This window comes from Pituophis catenifer, unplaced genomic scaffold (genome assembly GCF_029215685.1).
Source record: "Pituophis catenifer annectens isolate HBS135680 unplaced genomic scaffold, rPitCat1.0.hap2 SCAF_9, whole genome shotgun sequence".
In the NCBI taxonomy this organism is placed as follows: Eukaryota; Metazoa; Chordata; class Lepidosauria; order Squamata; family Colubridae; genus Pituophis; species Pituophis catenifer.
In genome coordinates, this window is record NW_027256889.1 from 302,731 (window position 1) to 318,113 (window position 15,383).

The window sequence follows — 15,383 nt, forward strand, 5'->3', positions numbered from 1 at the left end:
AAACCCATCCAGAGTCCAGCTTGCAAATCGCTGGCGACGCTTTTCCAGCGTCACGTCCGAGGCAGGCAAGAGGCGCTAGCCCACCCACCCACTGGGGAACTGCCTGGAGCCGCCCCTCCCGGTTCGGTCCCGAGCCCTGCGAGGTCAGGCTCCTTGTCCTGAGGCGGGAGGAGTTTCCCACAATGCGCTAGTGCGCTATCCGCGGTGCTGAAGCTGCGCTCGTGGCTCTGCCCGCATCCCTCCCTCTACGCCCAGCCTCTCTGCCAATTCCCCGTCCGCCGGAAGCAGGCGTTGGGCTAGGCATGAGTCTCGGCCAGTGAAGGCGGGGATGGAGGAGCGCAGCCCGTACCAGCAGAGCTGCCCGGAGGCCGGCGGGGCCTCCTTGGTGCTGGGCACGGGCAGAGGGGACTGTCGGGCCCGCTGCGCCGCGGCTGTGGAATTGGAGGCCAAGCTCCAGCGGGCGGTGGAATTCAAGGCGGAGGGGCATCGCTGCTACAAGCAGAAGAAGCTCCGCGAAGCCATCGGCAAGTATCACCGAGCCCTGCTGCAGCTGAAGGGACTGGAATCGCCGGCCGCCGAGGGGGAGGCCGAGGCGGCGGCTGCGAAGAGCAGCTCGCTGGTCGCCTGGCGTCGCCTGTCCGCCGAGCAGCGGGAGCAGGCGGACAGCACCGAGATGGAGTGCTACGATAGCCTGACTGGTAAGAGCCCGCCCCCGCCGCCGAGGTGGGAGGGAGGAGGAAGCCGCGTAGTCCTGGCCCCAGGCCGGGAGTAGAAAGACCCGACCTCGCCCGCCCGCCCAGCTGGAGAGAGCCTTTCAGAGTCAGACGCGGCTCCCAGCACCGTGGAAGGGGCCTCTGTTGCCTGCCGACGCCCAGGGAAGCGCTGCTTGGGGCCAACTGGAATTCTGCAAAGCCTGAAAAGGGGCCGCCGAACTTAATTTTGCCACTTGGTCTTTGAATGCCAATTAAACATGTTTTTTTCCGGTAGCCTTTTCCCCTTAATGTCATCAGGTATTCCTTTCAATGGAGCCAAGCTGCTCCCTGTGCCTTTAGCCCCCCCCCCCGGATGATGGGCCGAGGCCGCCCAATTGGCCCAAAGAGCCGCAAAGGCCCCCGGGGCGTTTCAGCGCTGAAGCGACGTTCCCTTGCTTGACCGGCCCGCCCGCCCGCCCGCCTCACAACCGCGCCCCAAAGCGCCAGGCGATGGCTCCCGGCCCGTCGTCCTTGCTTTGAGACCAGCGGTGCGGGATGGGGGGCCTTCTCAGCGACTGGCAGCACCGCGAGGTCTCCTCTGGGTCCCCCGTGTCATGTGGACCCTTTAGCCACGACGAGCCCTTCGAGAAGCGAAAGAGGCCGCTAGAGCTGCATTTCCGGTTGCGTTCTTGGTGTGCAGAATGGAAGCCTTCAGCTGGGTCATTTCAGGTGGGATTTGTAGCCCAAAATGAACTTCGACAACTTTGTGCTTTTGTCTCAGAGAAGAAAGAAATGACAAAGGAGGAGGAGGAGGAAGAAGAAATAGACCCACCCCAGTTTAACCCCAAAGAGTTAATCTTGGAAAAAAGAGGGAGCCTTACAATAGCCTCACTGCTGGGCAGAAGGAGTGCGGCGCGCGCGCAGTCTCTAGAGGGAGCAGCTCTCCTCCCCCCTCCCCCCATTTGCTGCAGCCTGAGGGGCCCATTGGCCCCGGGCTGGATCAAGCGCAGCGGGGGGTGGGGGCGATCCCTCGGGGGCGGCTCAGTCTCACCCCGCCGCATGTGAAAGCAGGGAAGGCGAGCTCGGGGTGTGTCGGTGCCCTCCGCTTTCTTCCCCGCAGCCTGCCTCCTGCAGTCGGAGCTGGTGAACTACGAGCGAGTCCGCGAATACTGCCTCAAGGTGCTGGCCAAAGAGAAGGGCAACTTCAAAGCCATGTACCGCGCGGGCATCGCCTTCTACCACCTGGGCGACTGCGACAAGGCCCTGCTCTACCTGAAGGAGGCCAAGGGCCGCCAGCCCACAGGTGGGTTTCTGGGCGGGCCGAGGGCCAGGCGGCAAAGGGACCCTGGCCCTGAGTCCCGGCCGCTCCAGCTCCGGGCAAGAAGGGGGCCAAGCCGCGTCGGAGGGAAGCGGGAGGGGGGCACTTCCCATCCGCCGGAGCCCCCCCTCCGCTCACGGCCCCTCCCCCCCCAGACACCAACGTCCTCCGCTACATCCAGCTGACGGAAATGAAGCTCAGTCGCTGCCACCAGCGCGAAAAGGAGGTGACCGCGTAGGACGGACCTGCTCCTCCCTCCTTCCCTCCCGTCTGGCCAGGCCGGGCCTTGATCCAAGTCTCAGCTGCGTCCAAGATCCGGGAATCCGCGATGCTCTCCAGAGACAGCTTGACCCGGATTGCGGGCTGGAGAATGTAGTGTCTTTTTGCCAAACATCTCTGGGGCGATGAGTGCTTTCTTGGGGTGGGGAAGGGCACAAAGGCGACAGGCCGGGCGCAAGCGGGACCTTCGACAGGCTCCAAGGAGGGGCTTCTGGATAGGCGCGGGTGCCTTTCACGGATCCTGGTCCTGGAGGTTTTTCCTCGGAAGTAGGAGAGAGGGGTAAAAGCGAAGGGAACAGCCAGAGGGTTCTGGGGCTATGGCCATCACCGCCCCCCCGTGCGAATGGGTGAACACAGCATTCTTTTGACCAAGTGGATGGAGCAGCCCCCGAACTCCCCTTGGCGCCCCCCCCCCCCGCAAAGAGCAGCAGGGTTTTCTAGAGAGGGAGGGAGGGAGGGAGGGAGGAAGGAAGGAGCACCTGCTGCTTCTTTCCTCCTCACACTCAGGATTTCACCTGGCAGGAAAAAACTTGTGTTGTTGTTCTCCCCCCCCCCCTTCTGCTCTGGCTGCCCAATTGCTTCTGGGTAGCCCTTGGAGGGGAGATTTGTCCTGCCTGGTTGGTCCCCCTCCTGTCTACAACCCATTCCCCTCCGCGGCCCTAAAACCCAGGCTCTGGTTCTGGTTTGTGCCATAAGATGATCAGCTTCTCAGAATCCCTCTGGATCCACAAAGTGGTTCCTGACCACCTAAATAAATCAGTTCCAGAGAGAGGGGCTGCCACGGGCTTCCCACCGAGCCTCCTCTTAGTGTTGATGGGCAAAAAACATTTGGGCAGACCCAGTGGTGAAATGTAAAATTTGTTACTACCGGTTCTTGGGTGTGGCTTGGGCAGGGTAATGTGACCGGATGGGCATGGCCAACTTTTTTTTTACTTTTAAAAGCATTTTGTCAGCTGAAGAAAAAATGCTTTTAAAAGTAAAAAAAAAAAAGCCTCCGATGATCGCGTGGCTCAGCTGGGCATGGCGGGCGGGGTGGGGGGGTCGGCGGCAGGGATTTTTGCTACCAGTTCTCCGAACCACCCGCCGCCATCGCTACTGGATTGGGCGATCCGGTCCGAACCGGGAGCATTTCACCCCTGGTCCTCCTTTGTGAATTGAGGTTTCTTCAGCCAAACAGCAAACCATTTGAAGGAACAGGCTGGTCCTCACCCTCTGGCAAACATGCAGGAAGGGCCCTGGGGCTGGCTGGGGAGGGAGAAATGGGGTGCAGCTTCCTTGTGCCAGGGCCATACAGAGGACAGCAATGCTAACTGGGAGAAGGGCTATCAATGGCCTGCTCCCCATTCCTCAGTTCCTGGCTACCTTCACCCCCACTTGCAAGTACTAGCAAAAGGCCCAATTTTGACTGCTGCCTTCTGTGATGCTGAAGCCCCGGTTGGGGTTAGGCATTCAGAAAAGGCAGCCAGGCTTCCTCTGTGTGTGGGTGAAGGTGCAGCCCTTCTACGCACTCAGAATCTGGGAGTTGGGCGTCTCCTGGCTATCCTGCCATGATTGGAGCAGTTTGCCTCAGTGTAGCCATCTCATCCCTCGGGGCAGGATCTACACTTGGCATGGGGAGGCCTTCTCACAGAAGGCTGGCTAAGGGGGTCTGCCCAGGTATGCCACGCTCCCCTCTCTGGAAGGCCCTGTGAGCTTCGGCTGTAGCTCCTCTGTTTTATTTCCTAGGAAAGCCTCTTTGATTTAGGGGGGCTCAGAGGCCTCCCTGGAAAGTGAAACCAATTTCTGTTTTGCGCTTAGAAATCTAAATTCACCTGACAAATATGGGGCAGAAAGCTTGAGGGGGGGCAGAAAGGGAAGGGCTTGGAGCTCTTCAGTCGCCTGAGTGAGCCTATCCTGCAGGGCTGTTGGAGGCTGAAGCCTGTAGGAAGATCATGCAATACTGATACTGCTGTTCAGAGCAAGGGCAAAGGTGCCATCGCACAATGGCATTTGCCCCTTCTTAAATGAGGCAGGAACCCAGAAAAAGCATGTCAGGTAGGCACTGTCCTCCTCTCAAACATACCTTTTCTTTAAAAACAATCAATCGCAGAAGCTCAGCTCATGAAGCCCCAAAATCCAGCAGCCTCCAGTTGGTCGGTCAGCCCAGCATCCCCTCAGGGACCTTGGATCCCAAAGCCAGCCCATTCCCTCAGCCTCCCAAGGATGTCCTGGGGTGCAAAGGTCCTCCTGGGGCCAGTGAGAAATGTCAGCCTGCAGGCTGCACAGACATGGCTGAGCCTGACAAAGGGCCACCATGCTGTCCTGAGGCTGCCCGCCCACATCCATGTCCAGAAGGGTCTGGCGGGACTCGAGAGTTCCTGGGGAGAGGGTTGCCCTCGGGATTCAGCCCAGGGAGATGAACTTCCAGGGGTCCAGGTGAGGTCGGTCCAAGCTGGGGTGCAAAGGCCAGTGTCTGCGGAGGCTGCACAGCAGTGGCACTTGGATTGGACTGCTGCGTGTCCTGGCTGGCGGCTCGGACAGTGTGAGCAAGTGAGGATCTAGGGAAGCTGGAAAAGGCAGGGCTTCCTGGCAGCCTGGAGGGAGAAAAGCCAAGATGGCAGCAGCAGGGGGGGGGAGGAAGAGGGCTCTGCTTTGTGTGGAAGTCGATCTCCACTCCCTACGGAGTTATTTGCCTTAAAGCAGCCAGGTGGTTCATTTTTAGCCTCTGAACTGCCAACAGCCCCTCCATGCCCAGGATTAACTTCTGCGGTCATCAGCCTCGTGTCCTTTTAGCCTGCACCCTGCCTGCAGTTGATGCCCACCTGTATGGCCAGGACCCTGCTGGGAGGCTCCCTCGGATGGTGTCCAGCGGTACGCTTGGCTGAGGGCCTGTGTGGCACTCATGTGGGTGGGGGCGAGTGGCTGGCAGGGGTCCTTCTTGAAGCTCTCCACCACCATGCCCACCAGGGGACTCCACTGGGGAAGGCAGGCGGGGCTTTCTGTGGGCGAGGGCTGCTCGTCCAGGGGGGCATCTTCCATGTCAGAGGGCAGAAGCAATTTGGTGGAGTTGCAGTCGGAAAGGGGCAGTAGGGTGATGCTGCTGGGTGGCCCAGGAGGTGGGGGCAGCCTCAGCCCATCGCCTGCCAGTTCGGCCAGCTCCATGCCCAGCATGACGGAAGCCAAAATCACTGTGCAGCCCAGCAGGCCGAGGTCACTGTGGCAGCCACGATGCCCAGTGGCTGAAGCCTGCTTGGGTTCCTCAGCAATGGATGGCAGCAGCTGCAGCCAGGGTCCCAGGAGCAAGAGTGGCTGGTCATGGCTGGAATTTGCCATCCTTCTCGGTGAGCTCTTCTGAGGGAGGCAAAGGAAAAGGAAGGCAGATCTTGTGGCATGACCGGCACAGCTCCCCAGGGAGTAGCTCTAGACACCCCACTCCCTTTCCCCCACCCTGTCCTGCTAAAGCTGAGATGTGGGGAAGGAAGCACAGTGAGGAGCCCCTATTCATTCCAGCCTCCACTGAGATTTCCCCTGCTCCGGTTCATCCACCTTGGAAACATCAATCATTTAAATCATCGCTGATCAACCCAACTTGGACCTCCATTCTTGGACAGTCCAACAGGGACAGGAGAACTGCAAAGAAGTGCGGGACCAAATCCATGGCAACTATCCCAGGCCCTTAAATTAAGGGCTGCAAAAGGACCATGCAGCCATTCCGAGGCACCCTGCTTATGCCCAGAGATCTGCGCCTGAGGGACCGGCTCTCGGCTGCTGGGGAAAGGGGTGCAGAAGGTGGTTCTGCCTGCCACATCCTCCAGCCCAGCTCTTGGGGTAGAGGGAACACGGGAGCAGCCTAGCATTCCCACGAGGCTGGCAAAGCCCACTGCCAGGGGCACGTGCTTGGGGGAATTGCCCAAGTTGGGTGTGCTGGATGACCACTGTTTATTGCCTTGGGCCAGGAACTTCAACCTATGCAGGTGAGGAAAGCATTCTCATGGCCATCCCAGGCTGTCCCACACAGGATGTCCTGTCCCAGCAGCTTCGGTATGCCATTGCTCACTTCCAGCCTCTCCGGCAAGGGAGAGTGCCATCCAGGGAGCCATCTGGCCCCATATCTGTCCTCCCACCGAGTCTCTGTTTGTGGACTGTGGAGCTTGCCCCCCCCCCCGTCCGCCCTTTCTTCTTCGACCCCACCGGCTCCTCCTCCTTGGCCAAGCTGCTTCGGCCCCACATCTGGTTTCCGTCCAAGGGGGTCACTGCAAAACCAGGGATGGGGAAGCAGCTTTTGAGCGGTGGTCCTCTGCCCCACTGGCACCACTCCAATCACCTTCCCCGGGGGCTTCAGGGAGTCCTAGCTCTACCGGGTCCTCAGGGCATTGGCTGAACTGGAGGAATCTTTCGATCAATGGAACCTCCATCCTCCAAAATGGCCAAGCCAACTTTGCCAGACTCCCAGCATAACAAGCGGGGCCCTGTGGTGGCTCCCTTCCTGGGTCTCTCCCACCTGTCCCTTGGAAACATTTGCTCCACCTGACATGCAGGTGTCTGCAGCGCCTTCCCAGAGCAGATCCGGTGGCTGTGGGACTCACAGCGAATGGCCCACAGGTATGGGATGAGGCTAGGCCTCCCTGGGGGGCTGGGGGACGCTAGCCCTTTCTACCAATCGAGGCTGGGGGCTGGCTGCACTGTGATCTTGTGCTCAAAGCCTAGACGAGCCGAGAGAGAAGTGACTCAGCCGCCGCTGCCTGGTTGCTTCCTGCCTACCTCCCACCCAGGGTGGAGGGGCTGATGACCCCGGCTTCACCTGAAGGGAGGCTGATGTGGTTCGCATCTCACAGCTGGAGGTGGGAGCGCTGGAAGTGCCCCTTCTGCCTCTTGATCCGGGCTTCTCTTGGCCCAGCTGCAGCATCAGGAGGCTCAGCTCCTGCTCCACCACAGCAATCTCGCACTCGGCCAGCTCCTGCTCCCGCCGGCACAGCACCTCCTGTGTCCGGTGCTCCTCCATGGCCCACAGCAGCTCCTCCTCCCAGCTCCTGGGGGCAAGGGGCACACCTAGGTCAGGGGCGCAGGGTGAAGGACCACATGCCGCTGGGCAGCTTTCCAGCCCTTCCCCTAGAATTCCATCAGTGCTGCCCGACCTAAACCAGGGGGGGGTCACCTTCTCCTTGGTGCTCAGATCATGGAAGAGCCCCACAATCTCCATTTTCCAGTCCTGCTGCAGTGACTGGCAGGACCCAGGGGCATCTGGAAGAGGGATGATTGCTCTATGGCCACCAGCTACCCCAGGAAGTCCAACTGGGCATGGGGGTCTGGGTGCCAGCATTCTGCAGAGCAAAGCCAAGGAAAGTGTGAGGCTTAATGTGTGAGGGCAGCCCCTGTGGAGGGGAGGGGGGCTCAAATGCTATGGCCCAGTTTTGCCAGGTGGATACTGCCAAGTGGATTCAAGAGCATACTGGATGTTGGCCTCAGAGACGGACATAAGACCAGCAGCTGGCATAGAGAGGGGCAGAGAAAGGGACCATGTCAGAGGAAGAGGGCTGCCCTGCCCTTCCCCTTTCCTGCATGGTAGGGAGAGGGAGACCCCTCCCAGAACTGGCAGTGCCCTTCCACAGCTGAGAGCTTCTCTCTCACCTTCCAGGAGGTGGGCAAAGGGTTCAGGACACATGGAGGAGATGGGCAGCATCAGCTTATTCATGGCCACACCACAGGCCATTGCAAGGGTGCCAATCTCGCGGTAGGGCACCTTGCCCATGAGCAGCTCCCAGAGCAGCACCCCAAACCTGGGAAGATGGACGAGCACATGAACACAGCGGCAGGCAGACCCCATTATGTCCAGCTGGGAAACTGGATTGCCCCACCCCCATCTGACTGAGCCCTACAGCCTTCTGGGATCCACCTACTCGTTTGGCAAAAGAGCACTTGGGCACCTGACCCAGAGCGTAGTTTTGTGGGCATCAGTGGCTTGTGGCCCTTGTGGCCCAAACCTCTGCTCCACCACTCCGGACCAAGAGGCTGTGCAGAGTCTCCCCCGGAGAAGAGCCCCTCCGCCCCAGTTCTGCCCTGCTGCAGAAAAGGGGTGTCCTCCTCCCCTGCCATTCTCTCCGGTCACCTCCAAAAATCGCTGCTCTTGGAAAAGACAGAATGCTTGATGACCTCTGGCGACATCCAGGCATAAGTGCCAGCTGTGCTCATCTTAGTGGTTTTGTGCCACTCTCATGCCAGGCTGAAGTCAGTGATCTTGAGGGTGTGCTGGCTCCAGTCCTCGTGATCGATGTGTTCCAAGCTCAGAACTGAAGGGATAGGGGGAGAGCCCCTCAGGCACCTGACAAGCATCAATACTGCCTTTTCAGCAGCTGTGGGGAGGCTCTGTTTGGTGCTGGGTTTGGCTCTGCCCCCGTGATGGGGGTGGGGGTGGCTGCAGTCTGCTCAATCGGGAGCAGCAGTCCTAGCAAAGAAGCTTTTCTACATCACACCATGTCCACAAAACAACCGGGGTGGGGGGGGAGGGGGAGTTTTCAGAGCAACCAGAAGACCGAGAGCCCGTTTGGCTTAGTGGTTAGGGACTAGAAAGCATGAGACCATGAGTTCAAGTGCTGCCTTCTCCAAGAAAGCCAGCTGCATGACCTGGAGCCAGGCACTCTCTCTCAGCCCAACTAGCTCACAGGGTTGTTATTGTGGGGAAAATAGGAGGAGGAGGAAGGTGTGTTGAACATGTTCACTGCCTTGAGTTATTTGTAAACAAAAATAATAAAGGAGGGATATAAATAAATAAATAATAAATAAATAAATAAAAAATACATACATACATACTAGAGAACATCCAATCTATTCCAAGGCTGCATTTGACACTTTGGTTCGCACAGAGGCTCAGAGTCACCAGAGCCCTTTGATGGGGCCCAGCCCAGCCCTCTGGGCCTCCTCTCTTGGCACCCAGAGGGAGGATTGGAAGGGGGGCAGGACACACAATTGGACAAGGTGCTCAGAGCCAGAAGGGAGAAATGGCAACAAATAGTGAGTTACTAATTAACTGGCCGTGACTAGGAGTAGGTACCAGCCACCATGCTTTGAGAGAAGAGAACGGTTTGCTGGGCCACTGGCAGCAACAGAACGTCACAGGCAGAATAAGAGAGTGGAAGGGATCTTGGAGGTCTTCCAGTCCAATCCCCTGCTCAAGCAGGAGACCCTAGACCATTCTGGACAAATGGTTGTCCAATCCCTCCTTAAAAGCCTGCAGGGCTGGAGCCCCCACAACTCCTGGAGGAGAGTCATTGGAGGGCTCAAACCCCTGTGGGCCTGGGGATCAGTGGAGCCGCCTGCCTAGAAGGGAGAAAGTTTGGGAAGACCAAGGAGGCTGAAACATGAAGAAGGGAGGGGGACCTAAATAATACAACCTCTCCCACACCAGAGGCCTTCCGCCCAGGTGACTTACTGTTGATGGACTTGAGATCCCGATGGATGATGGGAACCAGGGCTCCCTGGTGAAGGTAGCTCATGCCCTGCACAATCTGCACTGCCCAGTTGACCAGGATGTGAGGAGGGACCTTCTTGCCTGCCAAGGCCTAGTTGAGGGTCCCTCAGCGGGCATACTCCATCACCAGGCAGAGGTTGGGAGGGCTCAGGCAAACTGCCTTCACCACAATAATGTTGGGGTGGCACAGCATGGCAAACAGCGGGGCCTCCTGGCGCATGTTCTCCACTGTCACAGTGAGCTTCTCCTCTGGATCCTGATGGGCAGCCTTCACGGCTACCTCTTCTCCTCGCCACAGCCCCTTGTAGACCCTGCTGAAGCGCCCTACACCAATGATCTTTTCCAGCTCCAGTTCCCGGGGATTTCAAAGGGGGCGGGGACCTGGGCATACTTAGGGTCGCTGGACAGTAATTGCTGGGGAAGACCCCCATTCTCTCCTGGAGCTTCCCTGTCCACCAGCCCTTGTCCCCTGAGATAGTGGAGCCCTTGGACAGCACCTCCACTAGTTCTCCCTGGTCCAGGGGTCAGCTCCTTGTAGTCAAAGACAGCTGTCCAGAAGGGGTTGGGGGGCCAGTGGGCAGATCCTGGGGGGCCCACTGCAGCCTGGCTCCATAGAGTCTGCCTCCAGCCAGCAAGGTTGAGAGGCTAGCAGCAGCTCAAGCCAAGGCCCCATTTCTCAGCCCTGGGGAGGCGGGGGGGGGGGGGAGGGGCAGCACAGGTTCTTGAGGCCGCATCCTCCCAGCAAGGAGGGGGGGCCCAACTCTTTGCCCCGGGAATCTTCTTAAGGTCCAGGGAAAAGCATCCGCTCCTGGCGCTGCAGCCCCTGCAAAGGAATCGGATTCCTCCTCTGTTTGTCTTTTGCCAAGCCGCGAGGCCAGGCCCTGGCCGCCTGCCTGGAGCCCATCTGAGGGCATCCATCCCAGTCCCGGCTGGAAAAGAAAGAGGCTTTACATTTGCGCGGCGCCATCCCCCGAGCAAGACACGGACAAGCGGCGCTAGCTCAGGACGGCGCGCCCGACCACGCGGAGGAGGGGTCCCGAGACTGCCGGCGGGGTGTGGGACCTTCTCGGTTCCGCGGCTGCTGCTCTCCCCACGTTCCCCTCGCCCGACAAAGCGGTGTGTGTGTGTGTGGGGGAGAACCCGGGCAGCTACCTGGGCGCGCGGGGGGGGGGGGCTGCCTCGCGCTGGCCTCACCTGCTCATCGTCCGCCCACCTGGCCGGGCTCCGTGCTGCTCGACCGCCGCTGGCTCTGGCGCCCTACACCGGCCGAGGAGCAGCCCCCGCGGTGCGCTCCATACCACAGTCTAGGCGTCCTCGGCCGCGGTCCCGGGCCTCTCTCGGCTTGCCGGGGACTCTATCCGCAGCTGTCCCCGCGGTGGCGGCGGCCCAGCCTCCGGATCCCCCCTCCCGTTAGCCGTCCCCGCAAGCATCGTGCCTGGGAGAGAAGGCGGAGGCCCGCCGAGATCGCGCCCCCGACTGCTGCACTTGGCCGCACGCTCGCCTGCGCTCCCTCACTGGCCCTCCGGCCTCCCTGACGCCCCCCGCCCGCTTTGTTTTCCTGTCTTTCCCCGCTGCTGCTGTGCAAGTTCGGCCAGGCAGGCTGGGGGGAGGGGAGAGAGGGAGGCCGGGGCATGCTGGGATTCGTAGTTTCCACGGTTCCCTCTCAGGTGGAGAGCGGGCAGCACCTGAGGCCCCCTCTCATCCTGCCTGGCCCCCGGTCCTCTCGCCGGGCAGCTCGCGCTTCTTTGCTGTCCAGAGGCAGCGGGCTGGTTGCTATTTCTAGCCTCTAACCCCCGCTTTTCTCCTTCACAATCCGAAGGAGGTTGCAGCTCAACATTTGTGGTAAGTGGCCAATTAGCAGTCTGGCAAGAACCAGTATTTTTGAAAGGGGGAGAGGGGAGGGGGCTGCCAAGAACAGCGCTCTCTTATTTGGCACTCCTTACAACAATGAGAACTTGGTTGGTGAGGAAGAAAAGGGAGGGGAAAGAGGAGCAAAAAAGGTTAGAAGGGGGGAAGAAGAGAGGAGTGGGGGAAGAGAAAGGGAAGTAGGAAGAACGAAGGAAGTAGGAGAAAGAGGAAGGAAGAAAAGGGGAGGAGAAGAAGAAAGGTTGGAGTAAAGGTAAAGGGTAAAAGAGCAGTCCCGAAAAAGTAAAAATGAAAGTTAAAAGAAAAGATGAATGAAAAATGATGGAAATGACTGTACATGTAAATGTGTATGAGAAATAAAAATAAAAAACTGTTTTGAAAAAAAAAACTTGGTTGGCATTTGGGAGGGGTTGGTAGGTGGTCTGCAAATGTCAAAGATGCATTTTTCAAAAACCAACTCGACTTCGTTTTTTCCTTAAGGAAGCTTCTTGGATGAGAAGGAAAGGTCTTCTTCCCTAAGGAAAAAACAAAGTCCACTTGCCTTTTGAAAAAATATGTTTGAGACAACCTGGATGACACAGAATCTCCATAGAGGTGGTCACAAATATTGAGGTTTCAGCTGCAGGTCCCTCCCCCTCCCCCCATCTGGATTTGATCATTGGCCTGGGAGGATAGAGGGCCTTCCGAGTTATTGACTAGAAGGACTTATCACAGGGCAAAGTGAGCAGTGGCTGAGACGCAGAACCCCTTGGAGACCCCACGGAAAAGCAGGGAAGCAGCTGGGCATGCGAGGCACACCTTATCTTGGAAGACAGATCCCAGAGACAAGCAAGCCTCTGCCCCCATCCTCTCCCACAGTCCTAATTTGTCTCCCGGTGGGCTTTCTAGGTGGAACCAGGACTGGAGAAGAGCAGTGAACCATGGGGCCATTGCTGCCCCTGACGCTGCCCCTGTCCTCCATTTCCCAGGAGAGGAGGAGGTGGCAACGGCCCTTGGGCCAGCAGCAGTGAGGGAGGAGGAGAGTGCTGGGGCTTTCCTTTCTTTTGCCTCCCACCCATTTCCTTCCTTCCTTCCTTCCTTCCTTCCTTCCTTCCTTCCTTCCTTCCTTCCTTCCTTCCTTCTCCATTCCTCAGGAAGGAAAAAAAAGAAGAAACGCAAACAAGAAAAGAGGAAAAACAGGCTCAAAGAAAAAGAAGACAAAGTGAATGAATAGGGAATTTGGAAATATCACAGAATGTAATAGGAATGTATTGGTTAGTTAAGACTTCAATATCTCAGTTGGTTAACATGTAAAGATCAACACAGATAATCAGTACAATGTAAGTGACAACAAACTCGGTCCTGTAATTTTTGTTCAAAGCATCTAAAGCAGTGATGGCAAACCTTTTAGACACCAAGTGCCCAAACTGTGTGCGCACGCAGGCCCAAACTGAAAGGTGTGCATGCGCAGCAGAGACCTGAAGACCAGTTGACCGGCGGGGTATCCCAACACGAGCAGCGCAGCAAGAAGTAAGATCTTTTTCTTTTGTCAGCTTCTGTTTCGTCGTTTGCAAATGACGAAACAGCAGCTCACAAAAGAAATGCCACGGAGATCTGGCCTGGGGCGATGGCATGTGTGCCAGCAGAGGGCTCTGCGTGCCACAGTTTCGCCATCATGGATCTAAAGCAGCGGTTCTCAACCTGGGGGTCGCGACCCCTTTGGGGGTCGAACGGTCATTTCACAGGGGTTGCCAAAGCCCTCTCTCACCCCCCCTCACGCCTTCACTCACCCTCACCCTCTGCCTCTGTTGGATCGCCCGGTTGCCCTTCGCTTACCCCGCCCACTCCCAATCTATTGCTGCCTCCGGAGTCCCAGCTGATGGCTAGAGGAAAAAAAAACTTTAAATTCTTGCCGCGGGGCTTCAAAGAGCTAGCTGCAAAGAGGTAAATTCCTGGAGCAGATTTTTTTCCCCCTAGCTATGCTGAAAAAGTGAAATTGAAAGTAAGCAGGCTGCAACGTGACAAAATGAGGCAGAGAGATTTCTTTTTCCGCACCAAAAAAGGTAGGTGCAAAACAGCAAACAATGGGAAATTTAGGGCAAAAGAGGAGAGTTCAAGATTTTAAAACACAAAAGAAAAAAAGCTCTGTTTAACTAGGGAATTGTAATAATTGAGATACTATTAATTGTATATTGTGTTGAAAGCAGAAATGGTTAAGTTGTGGTTTGGAGGAATATATGGGAGACATTATTTGGTTTATTATTATTGGTAAATATAATTAATTGATTTGTAAGAAATTGGATTGCATGGAAATAATTGGAATATTCATGTTCATATTGATTAATATACAAAAAAGATAGTTATATAACTAATTGATTTATATTAAAATGTTGAATTTGTATTAAACAACTGTATTACATAATTAACCAATGTGAGGATGGATATAAAAATAGATGACAATGCGAAGGGGTATAATATAGAATAGAAGGGAAAAATTGAATTTGATTAAGATTAGAGATGAGGATGAAGGGTAATATTGTTTTTTTAAAAAAATAGATGAGGAATAAATATGGTAAAAAGGAAATATAGAAATTGTAAATTTAATTGAAATGACTAAATACTGTGTTGGAAGAAATATCCTTCTGGGGTCTGCTCCAAGTGGGGAAAAAGACACTGGAAACATGGAGACTGCTTGGAAAGATGGTTTAATGGTGGACAGGATCACATGGCTTGATGGGGCCCATTGTGTTAGTTTCTGTTGCTATTGTGTTGCAAATGTCCTTTGACAAAGGATTGACTTTCTGCCTCTGGCCCATTAACAAAGGGTGGGGGGCAGGAAGGTGGGAGCTGCTTTGTCTGTAAAATATGCTTCTCCATTTCTCATCCAGGTAGGGAAATATAATATTCTGCCTTTTTAATATTTCCCAAAATATTTCATTCTTCTAGGAAAGGGGTGGGTGCTAACCTCCTACAACTGTTTAAATTTGTGAATCGGCCAAATACTCTGTTCAAAGAAAATACATTGTATGTTTGTATGTGTGTTTCTAATTATTGCTATTTATTGCTATTTGTTCTCTTTTATTCTTTAAAGTTTAACAATTCATTCTTTATCTTAATATCTTTATATTTGTTTGGGGTTGGCTTTCTTCCCTTTCATCTTTTTTATTGTACAGCAATCTTTCTCCTCAAACCTACCACCTGTCTTTTCTTTCTTACTTACTTTCTCTTCCCCCACTCTTCTTCTCCCTACTTCCTTTCTTTCTCTTTCTCCTCCTCTCTTCCTCCCTCTCTTACCTTCACTCCTACTCTAATTTCCCTTCCCTTCCTTCATCCCTCTCTATTGCTGTATCCTTTTATGCATATGGACTACTCAGAGGGCTGAAAAAGTTATTTTTGACTGGTCCTCGCACTTTTGACCAGTCCTCGAATTTACGACTGTCCTCACATTTTACATTTTTTGCCCTATCTTATACCATGTTGAAGAGAAGCAGTTGTGAAATGAGTGACATGGTTGTTAAGAATGCTGCACAGGCATAAATGTGAGGATGGTCATAAGTGCGAGGACCTGTCAGAAATGACTTTTTTCAGCCCCCTGAGAAGTCCCTATACATATAGCCATAGCCACCCGGTCACATGACCAGCTAGCCATGCCCACCCAGTCACATGACCTCCAAGCCACACCCACAAAATAAGCCACGCCCACAGAACTGGTAGTAAAAAAATTTAGAACCCACCCTTGGTTGGGGGTCACCACAACATGAGGAACTGTATTAAAGGGTCGTGGCATTAGGAAGGTTGAGAACCA

The 15,383-nt window shown here is 55.6% G+C and overlaps 2 protein-coding genes across 2 annotated transcripts; one reads left to right on the plus strand and one right to left on the minus strand.

Moving 5' to 3' along the window:
- Window positions 1-312: 312 nt before the first annotated feature.
- Window positions 313-2,248, plus strand: TTC9B (tetratricopeptide repeat domain 9B). Its single transcript, XM_070949855.1, has 3 exons — window positions 313-698; window positions 1,813-1,995; window positions 2,166-2,248. The coding sequence occupies exons 1-3, from the start codon at window positions 329-331 to the stop codon at window positions 2,246-2,248; spliced, it is 636 nt and encodes a 211-aa protein (XP_070805956.1). The 5' UTR covers window positions 313-328.
- Window positions 2,249-5,837: 3,589 nt separating this feature from the next.
- On the minus strand, window positions 5,838-11,163 carry MAP3K10 (mitogen-activated protein kinase kinase kinase 10). Its single transcript, XM_070949971.1, is given in 14 exon segments — window positions 5,838-6,240; window positions 6,386-6,521; window positions 6,855-6,971; window positions 7,070-7,147; window positions 7,150-7,298; window positions 7,404-7,500; window positions 7,503-7,589; window positions 7,897-8,045; window positions 8,375-8,555; window positions 9,695-10,094; window positions 10,096-10,254; window positions 10,256-10,378; window positions 10,928-10,990; window positions 11,080-11,163. Coding segments are annotated over 14 exon segments (2,226 nt in total).
- Between the last annotated feature and the right edge of the window lie 4,220 nt (window positions 11,164-15,383).